Source organism: Fulmarus glacialis, unplaced genomic scaffold (assembly GCF_000690835.1).
Source record: "Fulmarus glacialis isolate BGI_N327 unplaced genomic scaffold, ASM69083v1 scaffold15155, whole genome shotgun sequence".
NCBI classification, from domain to species: Eukaryota; Metazoa; Chordata; class Aves; order Procellariiformes; family Procellariidae; genus Fulmarus; species Fulmarus glacialis.
The window spans coordinates 6,867-20,715 of record NW_009215033.1 but is presented as its reverse complement, the minus strand read 5'-3'; the positions used below and the strand labels follow the sequence as shown (position 1 = coordinate 20,715).

At 44.5% G+C, this 13,849-nt stretch overlaps 1 protein-coding gene across 1 annotated transcript; it reads left to right on the top strand.

Moving 5' to 3' along the window:
* The first annotated feature begins 11,077 nt into the window (after positions 1–11,077).
* On the top strand, positions 11,078–13,227 carry LOC104077532 (secretoglobin family 1C member 1-like). Its single transcript, XM_009578811.1, has 3 exons — positions 11,078–11,153; positions 12,467–12,633; positions 13,204–13,227. The coding sequence occupies exons 1-3, from the start codon at positions 11,078–11,080 to the stop codon at positions 13,225–13,227; spliced, it is 267 nt and encodes an 88-aa protein (XP_009577106.1).
* The last annotated feature ends 622 nt before the right edge of the window (positions 13,228–13,849 follow it).

Below are 13,849 nucleotides of genomic sequence, written 5' to 3'. Positions count from 1 at the left end.
CTGCCCTTTCAGTACGCAAAAGACTGAAGAACACCGTTTCTGTGTATATACAACTCAGTCCTTTAAAAAAAACCCACTGTATGGAGATTATACAATGTGTAAGGAGACTTCTACCTTTCCTTGTGCATATAGTTAATGAACTGTTTGCAAGCAAATGTGTTTAAAATTGTGTGGGGTTTTATATTTAAATACATCAACTGCTAGGTGCTATTCTATTGATCAGTGTTTATATCTGCGAGATGATTGTACTTCAATAGATGCTCTGTAGATTGAGTTTTGTATCTTAGAACGAACATAACCTTTTTGTAAGAAAGCTTGCTGAAATGGCAAAAACTTTAAAGTGGAATGCTATTTGAATGTCTGACAGTTTGATAAAAGTGAGTTAAATCATCTCCTCTGGGCTTCTCTTCTGGACTCATCATAGCTTTTTATTAGAAAAATCTACAGTATTTTGGAATCTGTCCTTTTGGGTTGCTTTTTGCACTGTTTCCTTAAGATAGGAATATTCTGTCTAGGAAGGACTTCATAACTCCTGCTACAGTGGAAAATATTTGTGCTTTGGTAACCCTGCAGAATTTGCTGACTAGTTTTACTTTCTCCTTTTGTTTCTGGAAATTGGAAGAGGGACAGTTTGGCACGATGATGTATTCCCAGAAATCTTTGCTAAGGAATACATGACTTGAATTGATCTTGAACTAACCTACATCCCTGTAATTCACTACTTGTATAACTTTAGAAGATACTCAGAACTGCTACCACGAGATGGAGCAGGAACTTCAGTCACAGTATACAACTGGAGCACAGGTATTTAAAAACACACAAAAACCCCCACAAGTAGAAATCTCATGAAATTACAACCTCAAGATTTTAAGAAAGATATTTTCACTCTTGATTTCAGGTATTTCTCTTAATTTTTACTCCTGCTTGCCCAGGCAGCCTTTCCTGAGCTCTGATGAAGCACTCTGCATGTGCTTTCTGGTACAGTCTGACTCCAGGTTTGTGCCTGACCCTGAGCTGGGCCTCCCTGGAGGTACGGCTCTAGATGGGTGTCCTGCCTGTGGGCTGAATTTCAGTAAATATTGCACAGGCAGATTTTAGAAGCTGCTACCAAGTGAAGACAGTCTTAACCATAAAACCCCAGTTATTTCGCTGTTGTCCAAGACAGATTCCTGGTTGCATGCAGGGATTATTCTACCCCACCAGCTCTGAATCAGCTCTTGTATTCTGTTGCCTGTTCTGACTTACAGAAAAGTTTGATAAAAGCATAGGTGACAGCATGGCAAGATCCACCTAACCTGTCACTGCACCTAGCGCCCAGCAGATACCTAGAAAAGTATAATAGGGAAAGCATAAAGCAGAATTTCCCAAGTGAGTGAACATGATCATCAGTAATTTGCAACACTTTGTTCCACTGAGGGGGGAAAAAAATAATCTGATATATATTGTCTTTTTTAGACTGAGACAGTTTCCCTGGAGTCACAGAAAATATCTGGAGTCAAATGATACCAAACAGAAAAATGGGATTGCTACCACATGGTAAACTTGTGATCCATTAATGTCAGTTGAGGTCTCAAACCTAAAACTGCTCCAAGATAGAACAAGTAAAAGCAAAGATGTTTCTTGATGAGAATATTGAAGGGCATGTTGTGTCTGGCTTTGGCCCAATAAACAAAAAATTCTCCTGTACCTGAGGCTTTCCAGGTACCACATGTGCAGATGACCTCCATCCTCACGGGTACCCATGGGCAGGGAACTAGCAGTAATACGGTTGCGGTGCCTTTTCCAGCATGCTGGTTATCGGAGCACGGGCTGGGAAGACAGCAGAGCTCTACGAATCCAGGGCCTCCAAGGACACACCCAGTGGGTGCGAATGAATCAGTCTGGCTATAACAACCTGACTGGCTTCCTAGTCCATCTGGTGCCCTTGGGATATTAGAACCTTTTCCAGTACCTACCAGTTTATTGCAAGTTACTGACAAGTCCGAATAAAAAAAAGGGGTGGTGGTGGCAGCGTGGTTAATACTGTCTCTTTAATCATGATGAGTGTTAGATACCTTATGAAAATGGAATACTGGGAATTCAAACAGCCAAACAAACGGTTGAGAGGGCAGATTCTTGGCCAAAAGAAAAGCCATTTCCAGTCTTCAAGGACCACTTTAAGCTTAGTAACAATGGTATCATCTAGAGCTGATTTTTGCCATCAGATATTACTTGCAATGATGAGACAGATTCTGGCCTCAAGAAGGCCTCAGAGCTAATGCTCATAGTATTACTTCTGAGCCATTTAACTCTTATTTTATACCACTGATCTCAACAAATTATCTGAGATTTTTGCTTCTGTCGGATGCTTCAGACTCATCCTTGAAGGTAAGCGGAGTGGGACGACATCTTGCAAACTTCAGCAGGTCTGTAGAAAAAGCAGCTAGCCCCGCTGAGCTAAGCCGTCGTGGTTCAGCTTTGTTTAGAACGCTTTAAAAAAAAAAAAAAAAAAAAAAAAAAAAGGATGACAGGGACTTTTTGACAGGGACTTTTGTTACCGGGTCTTCTCAGTAGTACATGATCAGGTCTAGGAACAGGAACATGGGCGTCTCGACACGTCCTCAGGATCACTGACATTTCAAAGCATTTCCTCCAGATTTGTTTTCAGATGGGATCCCAATCCTATTTGGGTTCAGAGGTGCTGAAAACCTAGCAAGAAAAGCTAGTTTCAAGTAAACAGAACTATTAAAAATGACTTTTAAGCATGCATGAGAGCTTGGCATCCCAGCTAAAGCCTTACTGAGGTTCGGTTCCCATTGCCTCTGCCCATTTACACTTATGACTTACTCTGGCATTCCCTTTCCTATATTAAACATCTGAGTATCCTTTATCCTTTGAATTAAAATAAATCCAGAGTATGTGGCTGTTCTGCAACTGGAGCACAGCGACTGTGTTCTTTGTGGCTAATGCTTTCTCAGTCCTCCTTCCTGGGAGGGTATGGCTGTGTCCAAAGAGAACAGCCCTGTCCGAGGTAGCCTGCTACTTGCTCAGCACTAAACCACCAGCCAAACAAACACGAAAAGATCGCGGTTGTGATTGGAAACCGGCCAAGAGCAGGAAGGTTTGAAGAAAATGGAGCCACGCTGGAAGATGTCTGGGTGTAAAACTGAGGTGAAGCACGCAGACCTCGGGAGGAGAGAGCGTTGCCACAGGCCTGGTTCAGGGGCTGCATCCCTCAAGGGGGTTGGCAGAGATTTGGGGAGAGGACTCTCCACGAAGACCTGAATGCGGGTCCCTCATCTCCCCCTGTTGAAATGACTGGGAAGAAACTGCATGTCCTGGTGAAATCAGCTTCTCTAATTTCTACTTGCAACTTTCAAGTGTCAAGAGTACTTTCTCCACCTCACCTGCTACTGCCCTTGAGTCCAGGTGGCTGCCTGTCCTCCGAGGCACTTGTTTGCACTGCACAAAACATTGACTCCTGGAACAACAAACAAGTGAACAATCCCCCTGTGGCAGGTCAAGCCAAATTCTGCTGCTTCTTGCCTTGAGAACACTGTGTCTATTAAGCCTTTTTCTGTGTGCCTTTAGCCTAAAATGCTCACTAATAAGGCTGTTGTAGGTCTTTGCTTATGTCCTGTAGGAACGCTAAGCTATGAGTTCTCAGGAAGGGATGTGGCTTCGGAGTCACCTTCTAGATGCAGCCTCCAACCCACAACTAATGTTGTTCTCTGTAGCTACAGCCCTGCCTTGTACCCGGGACTAGCGTTTCGCAGCCTGTGAGCTGTGGATGATGAGTAGCCCGCAGGATACCAGAAAACAGCATGCAAAATGGTTGCAAGAGTTGCATGCACCTGGAAACAAAATAAGAAATAAAAGAGAGAAAAAAAAAAGTTTAGCCTAATGTTTGTTTGGTACAAAGTGAGAACCACATGGGCAATGCTGCTAGAAATACTCCTTGGGGTTGGGGGAGGAGGAGCAGTATCTGCATGTATGCTTTCCCCTCCCAGATAGGTTAGATGTTTGTGGAACCTCAGAAAATCCAGAAATAGTGCACGAGGCTCGGCTCTGCTCAGAATGGCCTCACTGTCGTGGAAATAAACCCCTTAGCTACCTAAGTTTGGAGTTGTGCCCCTCTCCTGACCTCTTCAATGCTGTCGCTGAAACACAACAGCTTTATTTCCAGGGTCCCTTCTGCAAAGTAGAAGCAGGAAGGATTCCTAGAAATGAAAATAAATAATAAATGCCCTAGAGATGTGTTTACAGCGGGTCTCGCACTGCATTTTCTCCAACGCGTGCTGCTGGCTCAGCCCCAAGGTGGGAGAGCACTGCACAAATCGGGACTTGGCCCAACCACCCAACACAAACCCTCCCACCAGTCTGTCCTGGCACCCTAAAGACAAGAAAGGAAAACCCACAAAGAGGAGCTGCAGAACTCATTGTGCACAAGCAAATTCGCTTCTGTACTGATCTGTTGTAAGATAAGCCAATAGCTAAATCTTTCAATGTTTGTATTATAAATGAGAATTAAGCAGTTCAGATTTTTATCTGCATGCTTTCTAGATTATCCAACCTGCACCAGCCAAGAGACACAACCCCAAAAAATATCATTCATCACCTACTTTCATGAACTGCAGGTTTTCAACAGCAAATTTGTTAAAACTTACCTGTGTCTTAACACTAGGAACACATGAAAATAACTGTCTTGGTTGCATCCAGCCATAATCCTTTCATGCTGCCCTCTCTTTCTACCAGACACAGAAGGAGAGCCATTACTAGACTCTCCAAGTTGTCCCTGATTCAGAAATGAGATCTGGCTTCTCCATGGACATGCTCTTGCGTCCTCAGCATTGGCACCAGCTGCAAACGGACGCAGTGGAGTTGGAATGACCGGCACAATGGCTTTGCGAGCACGATAGTGCTGCAGGGAAGGGAAATAAATAGACAGCAGAGAAGATGGCAGGTGGACGTGAAGGCATCGTGTATCCCAAGAGATCTGTACCTAAATTTCATGACTTATTCGTGGTGGAAAGACAGGAATGTCAAAACAGCACAAGGTGCTGCTCATGATTTACAGCCCTGCCAAGCCTTTCTCTCAGCTGTCATCATCCCCTCCTCTCTTGCACAGGGAGCAGCAGAGCCTGCGTGTCCCAAACGGGATACCCCTCCAGCGAACGCGGCGTTGGCTGGTGCTGGACAGACTTCAGCAGTGGCCAAGAAGTGAGTAGGTGGCAGGGCTGCAATGCCGCTCGGGCAAGAAAACCCTGCTGTCTTTAAAAGGGGCTTTACTGGGTCAGAGGAAAGGCTGCATGACGAAACAGATGCTAAATCCTATCGTTTTTACACCCTCCCCTTCTCATGATCCCGGTTTGTCACCTCCTCTGTCACACGGGGAGAGAGGCCAGCTTTCCCTGAGCTGGCACACTACGGGATACGCTCCCAAGCACACAGGGGTCTTTCCGGTAACGTTTGGACCCAGACTTTATCTTCTGATTGTTCAGGGATTAGTCTGAAAATATTATTATTAATTAAAATGGATTCTAGTGACCTGATTGCTGACAATATTGCCAGCAGTAGGAAAACAAGAAAAACAAACACTTTTACACAAACCCCCAAATGACATTAAGTAGCTTACAATGAAAATCCACATTAGCAGTCCTTGCCAAGGGATATGTATTTCCAAATACTGTTTCCTACCTCCAGGGCCACCACGGTTCTTTGCAGGCACTCTAGAAGCTTATTTTCATTCAAATACATCTTTGAGGGGGAGTTTTCTTCTTTTTTTGGGGGTAATAGGGAATAGGACAGCCGATTTTTTGCAGTCTCTCCTTCTGAGAGCGCTGAGCCCCTCAGTAACAGAAGTGCTCAGCACTTACACACCTAGCACAGGAATAACTCACCAAATCACAGAACGGTTGAGGTGGGAAGGGACCTCCGGAGGTCAGCGGGTCAGCGGGTCCCTGCTCAAGCAGGGCCACCTAGAACCGCTTGCCCAGGACCACAGCCAGGCAGCTTTTGAGTACCTCCAAGGAAGGCGACTCCAGAAGCTCTCTGGGCAACCTGTGCCAGTGCTTGGTCACCCCCACAGTGAAAAAGGGTTTCCCGATGCTCAGAGGGAACCTCCTGTGTTTCAGTTTGTGCCCGTTGTCACTGGGCACCCCCGAAAAGAGCCTGGCTCCGTCTTCTTTGCACCCTCCCCTCAGGTACTGAGATACGTTGTGGAAGATCCCCCTGGAGTCTTCTCCAGGCTGAACGGTCTGGATTAGATCTTTACTTTTGGATTAGATCTTTGCTTCCTCGTGTTCTCTCAGTATTTCCTGAAAAAGCACCCAAATTGTCTTTTCTTTCCTAACAGACACAGGACCAGCCCGGGGTTTTGCTAGTGCTTCCGCCACCTCTTTCCTCTCAGTTCAACAAGCTCAGATGCGCTCAGCTTCTTGTCACTTCGGGGCCTTACAGATCAGCTTCCAAAAAGAGCAGACACCAGCCATAAAGGTGTGAGGACGTTCCTGATATGCTCCAGTCCCTGTTTACATGCAGGAATGTGTCACGAAACAGATACTGTCACACAGAGCGCAGAAACGTGGGGAATCTTTTATCGCATCCAGCCTGCAGCATCCGATTCACTCGCGAGCGGCTCTGAGCTGTGACTTGGCTCCGGTCACAGCAATGAAAGCAGTAAGCAAGCTCTTCATATAATTTCATCACTTCTCCCAAAGGTACACAGAGAAACTTGAGCTTTTTTTCAGACTAAAAAATATCTGCCACCAAAAAAAAAAGTATGTGCTAGACTGTATGCAACAAAGCCATGCTAACAATATGTTTTCAGCTCCACATTCACTAAAGTACTATATTTTCAGGTGGTCTATTTGAAAATAATTTAGGTTTCTCATTACAATAAAATAAAATAAATAACTGTCTTTGTTCATTAATCTTGTTAAAATGTAGGATTTGATAATTTGTTTTGAGATCATCCTTACCAGCTCTCTAACTCATGTGAGACAAGCAGTTGCTGAAACATATATACATTAACATCTATAGTTAGCAGGTGAACAAGTGCAATACCATTGCAGTTGTCATTCAGTTATACTAAGTTATGCACAACGAAGAGAAAACAGGAATCATTCTCAAAGAAAAATGTGATGCATTTTTACAGAGCAAATGCAAAGCACTCTCTTTTCTTAGATAACTTGTAATATGAGAGAGCATTGTTGGTAACGTAGGGAGTATCTCCAAGGAAGGAGACTCCAAAAGCTCTCTGGGAAACCTGTGCCCAGAGAATTTCCTCTGCTCAGAATACAAACATATTCAAAGCAAGAAAACCACACGAGTTGAGTGCAGTGCCATCATCCCACGGCACTGATGTGTCCCTGTACTGGGAATGGGGGTATTTAGTGTCATCGTTCCAGCATGAAGATAATAATAGGATGCGTGCGCCATGAAAGGATGTACTCCCCTCCCATTCATCACAGACCTTGTTAAGCTGCTTGTCACTAATTGACGCAAATCTGAAATTCACACTCTTTTAAAATAGAATTATATACATTCTTTGTTTAAAACCAGATGAACATGAAAAAAATACCTCATTTTCAAGGGCACCCTTGTTCACTCCCAGTGGGATCAGCTCCAGGGATGCAAAAATCAGGACAAGTTCCTGCCAGGACAGCTGGTGGTAAAATCTCCCTGGAGCTTTTCAAATTGAATTCCTTAAACTTGCAGCTTAGAAACTGAACAGCCGCAACACGAAGCCTGGACTTAGCCTGTGTCCTGGGAATCCTGCAACCCTCTCCTGTCATTTTGCTTTCAGGTGGCTCCCAAGTGAAACGAGCTGAAGAGCTGGGCTGGCTGGGGGATTGTGTAGCGCCGTGACCCTGCTCAGGCTGCCTCCTGCAGTGATGCTGAGAGGGGAACAAAGCCAAAGGTACAAGGGTGCAGCAGATGCCTTCTGAGACCATGGTTATTATTTCAACAGTCAAACACGTCTTTCTTTTAAAGCATGATGAATAAGCAAGAAGATTGAAGCCAAGCGGCTAATAAGATCCCCTGGAGCTCCCAGGGCAGTTCTTGCACCTCTGCTGTGGTCCTGCCATACACAGTCTGACGGTTGCTGCCAGGCTCTGCTTGCTAAATGTCACAGCTTGCTCCTAGCTAAACAGAATCCATTTTCTAAGCAAATAGGAAAATAAAACCCCTTTCCCCTTCTCTGGAATTCTCTGCCATGAAATTCCACACATACAACAAATAAAACCATCTCGAGGACTGCCTGGCTTCCACTTGTGCTGTAGAGAAATGCTTTAGTGTATTACCCACACAGTACACAGCCTGCCCCAAACGGCACTTTGCTCACTCATTTCTGTGGACATCCTCAAAAACTGGTGAAGGGGCTTTTCTGTACCCTAAGAATTTCTGACTGTCATACAGACATGTTGGAGCACAGAACAGAGAAGCCCCCGGTCTCCTAATTTAAACTGGAAAAATAACCCTAAGCAAATAGACCCAGCACTGAGGGGAAGAGTGCCTTTGCAAAACCCTTCTGAGCTAAGCATCTAAGCAAGGATAGTGACGAAGTCTCCAACACCCAACGCTTCACACCTGAGGTCCAGGTAGGCAACAGCTGATCACATTTGTCCAAATCATAGGACCGGTCCCTGATTTAATATATCCTGCAGGTGCTGCTTATTTGCTAGCTCCCATGGCTGCCACATTTTCTTACAGTCCACAGCGCTTTCGTTCCAGCTCCTGAGACATCCACACTGTGTCCATCTCTTCCTGTGCATTAACTGTCAACCTGAGGGAGTCCAGTCATTCCTCTGCGTTTCTCCTTTGTGGCCAGGTCATGTTTGGTGAACAAGATCTCAGGAGAGGGAAAACCCACCTGGAGAATGAATCTTACAGCTTTGCTAATGCACTCTAAGCCAGCTTACAACTTGAAGTCAACTGTCAACCTGTCCCCAAAATGGCATGAAATTTGAAAACATATTCAGGAAGGAATTTTATGTTATAATTTCATATTTCGGTACTGTAGTCACCTAGACAATCAACTTCACACCAAAAAAAGATTAAAATCATGTATTTCTACAGTCCTATATGAAGGTCACCAGATATTCACAGTTTATGTAATTATTCGTAGCCATCTAAAAATAAACTATATCCTCCAATAATCCCTTGAGGCCCTGGACACCCCTCCACAACCACTTAACATTTTAAGAGGGGAGGGGGGGACCTGTTATCTTTCAGGCACCCCGCTTCTTCATCACATTTTACTTGAGTGCTGATGGACTCCGAAACCCCCTGCTAAAAATCAAGGGTAATGACGCAAGAACAAACTGAGAGATGAAGTTACTCAAGACCACGCAGACAAATCCAAGAGGGAGATCTCAGAAGACCTATTCAGCACTAACAGGGATCAAGTAGTATAACAGGAAAAGAAGCGTTTCTTTCAAATGGTGTTGGTTGCACGTGGAATATGTAAGATCTCAGAGATAAAGCGTACTTTTATGATGTTTGGGGGGGGAAGAAGATAGGGCAAAGAAGAAGATAGGGGAAAATTTTTAGTCTTTGCAATACCAGGGTCACGTCATTTTACAGTCATAGCTTGTATGTGTGGTAGCTGAATCATTCAAAAAAGCCAACCTCACCTCCCATTTTATTTACTGCAGTACACTATTTTTTCAGGTGAAGATGTGGCCCTGTAAAATCTACTGCCTCTTTCTTCCTTGCAGCGAGGATATGCTGAGCGTGCAGCATTTATTACCCAAGTGCCATCAAATGAAATCCTAACCACAGGCAGCATTGATCACGACGTGCTTCCCACCTCAGCACGTTAATCATGCAGCGCACTTTCTGACATTTCCAGGGGAGGCTCTCACGCTTCCCTCTTTCCTAAAGGAGTCAGAAGGGAAGATGCCCCACGTTCCTTTCTCCTATCTCATTTTGTTCCAAGACATACACTGCCATTGCTGCTTCCCTTCTGTCAGGGTAATTTTAGATTTTAGTAGGTTAGCAGAATGGTGCCATATAGTCAGTAATAGCTCGCATCTTACCGGGAAGGTCCACGGATCTGATCTTCATTCTCCCAACCTCCTTCCCCATCTACCTTTGGGCTCTAGTGGGGTCCACACATGCGCCAGGAGCCCTTCCAGCCACGTCCAGCACAGGGCAGAATGAAAATCAGTTGGGCTTCCTGACATGGCAGGAAAGGGTAAGGCTACCTGGTTGCCAGCTAGCAGTATTAGGTCTGTAACTCAAGAATTAGCCATCTGTGCTGAACGTTGCTTCAGCTGGCCAACAGTCCTTTAATTTTTATCTTAAAAACATGTGTCACTTTTTTTAAGTTCAGGAGCGACACTGTGATTCCATTCCAAAGATTGTCAACATATCTGATTCAGCTGCCAGTTCCGAGTTTATGGAGGCAATTTCTCCGTGCCTGAACAGTGCACACTTGGCTAAGAGCAGCTGAAAAGCTGTATAGAAGAAGCTATTAAAGATCGTTTTCCTTAATGTGTGGTTATTTTCATTCATGCATCAGCCTACTCTTTTTTATATATGTATATTTCTGGGCCAGAGATCATGATACTTAAAAAAGACACGTTAGTCCCTGCAGAATTGGAGTTATAGGAGAGAAACAGGAAAAACAATGCAAGAATAATTATGCAAGAAAAGCGGCAGCAGTTCTGCATGAAATCACATCAGAAGGCTGGAATAAATGGGCTTGAAAGTGCCTTGGATAAAATGGCTTGATGCAGTTTACTGGCCGCTGATTTTGCACTTCTGCATCTTACGGGGCAGAGCAACCTCACTCCTCGTGCTGAGCTTCAAACCCCACATCCCACAGGTAATGTCAGCACGAACTCTTGCTAACAGAGAACTGTGCTCATTGTTCCAGGTCCAGTGACAGCAGCTGATGAAGGCAGAGGTCACCCACATTTTTCATCTGTCCGCTTCATAAACAAGCATGACCTGGATCCAGTTTTCGTGCAGCTGCACGACCTGTTGGGCCCATTCCTTCCATCACTGCATAATTCCCCACATATATATCCCAGGTCTTTGCATTCCGTTGCAAAGGGCGCTCACTGGCCTTCACAGCTTAACAGACAACATGCAGAAAATGGCGCACTCTGCCATGAAGCTCACTGTTACTCTTCTCATCACCATGGTGCTCTGCAGCTCCCTTGGTAAGTTTTGCCAATTAAAAAAATAGAACTTTAAATTTTTTAATTTTTTTTATAACGTCAAACTCATTAAACTTCTGCACAAAGTATTCGAACTATTCAGAATACCATTAAAACACCTGGTGGAAACTATTCTAGGAAGCAACAGAAAGGCATCTTGATGCCTCCTTTAAAATTTGCAGAGAAAGCTGGCAGAAACGATGCCCCCTTGATTAGCACTGAAGACTTCTGGTGACGACACGGAAATTTAGCTACCTGGCTTCCAAGAAAATACTAATCACAGCAGCTTGTGTAAGGTTGCTGAGATTTTTTTCACTTGGACACTTACAGTAGGGTTCATCTGACTAAACTTGGTCTCTGCAATGTGATGGCCAGTGTTCGAGTACGCACCCTGGCTCTCCTTTGAATCGAGGGACGGGGCTAGAGTCGGTGACAACGCACCTCACCGCAGCACAGGCACCTACGCTGGATTAGATGATCTGTCCTGCTGGTTCCAGGGACTAGACCAGATGTGGAGGCTTAGCCTGAAGCAAAAAGAACCTGACATTACTCTGTCATTTAATGACGGGTAACTACTACCATCACCCAACGTTACCTCTTGGCTTGGCTCCTTGAGCCCACAAAGGTGCCTAATCGGAGGCATCGTTGATGCCAAAGTGTCAGAAAACAGAAAATAAATATGGGGAAAGAAGTAAACTTGGAAGGTGGAAATGCATATGAAAACAGAGGCAATGTAATTCAACACGTTGAGGGGGCGGTGGTGAACTCACAGCCTGGTTAATTCCTCTGAGGTTATTAACCAAGAAGGTAGTTATGTGCCATTAGAGTAAGAGAAACAGCAGGGTGGTCAGGAACATGCTGTACACTGATCAGACAGTCCAAATTATCTCATCAGCTGACGAACCTAATGATTTCATAAAAGCAGGTAAAGAATATGGGTTTTAATCAATGTGATTCTCACATTAAATCTTATAAATTAAGAACAGGGATGACAATAAAAGGAGAGGAGGGGAAGGAGAGGCGAGGCGAGGCGAGGCGAGGCGAGGCAGAGGGCTGAAGACCAGGCAGGCAGAAGCTTATCCATGAATGGTGGGATTCCACCAAGGGACCTGTGCAACAGAGCAGATCCTGCAGTGGCAACCCATTTCTCCGAAAGCTTTAAAAAAACCCCCGCAGAGCTGAGAACACGCTCTGCAAAAACTTGGTGTGATTTGTGTTTCATTATTGGGGTGGAGGGTGTTAAAGGGTAGAAGGAGCTGAATCTGAGCAAGTGAAAGGTTTGTTCGTTACACTCCACTTTGTCTTTCGTACTCCAGGAGCTGGCTCGGCGCATGAGATTGTCCCTAGCTTTCTTCAGACACTTCTTGAAGGCTCTGCTGAACAGCTGTACACCGGGCCAATTTCTCGATATAAAGTCGATGATTTGACTAGAGCTGCTTTGACCGCATTAAAGGAATGTATTGATGAGCTTTCTCCTGAGCACGTAAAAGCCCTAGTCAATCTGCTGGTAATTCATTCCTTTTATTATTATCACAAATGTAACTGTGCAGCCTTGTACCAGATTCTGGACAAAGAGCACCCAAATACTTTAACTTAAGCGTCCCTTGGCCTCAGGTTCGGTTGCATACCAGCACAAAGCTTCCAAGTGCTTGGAGAGATCGTTAAACAAAAGATGGTCTCTACAACAAATACAATGATTTTTCTTACTGGCTAGAATTTATGGAAATGCTGACTGCCCCGGTGGATGAAGCACCTGCTTCATGCAGGTGTGTTTTTAGGAACAGAGCCAAGATGAAAGAAAACTTGTAGGTAATAGCAAGAAAGACTCCGGCATGTGTGACACTGGCTCTTTGTTAGTGTTCCCACACGAACTCGCGACGTGTCCTGACCTGGTGAGCACCCGCAGGCGAGAGACTAAGCCTTTGTCCTCTTGCAAGTTCTGCCAGAGGTTACAACTTCAATATATAGTTCGGGTATCACAGGTAAGCCTGGCTTTTCTCTGCAGTTGCATACTTCTGCATGCTACATTCACTGCTCTTACTTTCTGTTTCAGAAACTTGTTCGGACAGAGACCTAAATTGACAAAATATTTGGCCCAGCTGCTGACAACGCTTCTCGATGACTTCCAGTTTCTCATATCCAAAGCCTCTCAGAAAACAACAAATACAAAAAATGGAGAAAACCAGGATGCTGGCAGCTGTTTTTCCATACTCTGTGTGCCGAGTACTACACCCTGTCACCTTCCAGTCTATTTTAGATCTTATTTCTTTAGAGGTAACATTAAGTTCTAAATAAAATTCAGATGATGTTTTAAAATTATTTCTGTCATCTGTTTTTATAAATAAAGGTCTTTTTTTCTCCTTCTCACTGTTAGGACAAGATGCTGTTTGTTTTGATAAAGTCTAAACAACAGCATTATTATGTATACTGGAACACCCACCACACACAGGCACAGACACAAACACACACACGGTCAGCAATTTAACTCTGGATGACTTGAGGGAACCATGTCCTCAACCAAAGCAACTTTTTCCAAGTGTTGACCATTTTTCAAAATAAATGCAGCAGTTCTGATAGCAATAGATCCAAAACTCGCTGAGCATGAGCCGAACAGTCAGCTGGCTTCAGACCACACTCGTGGTCCTCTGAGCATCCCCAGGAGGCACACACAGAGTCACCTGGAGGAGAAGGGATATTTC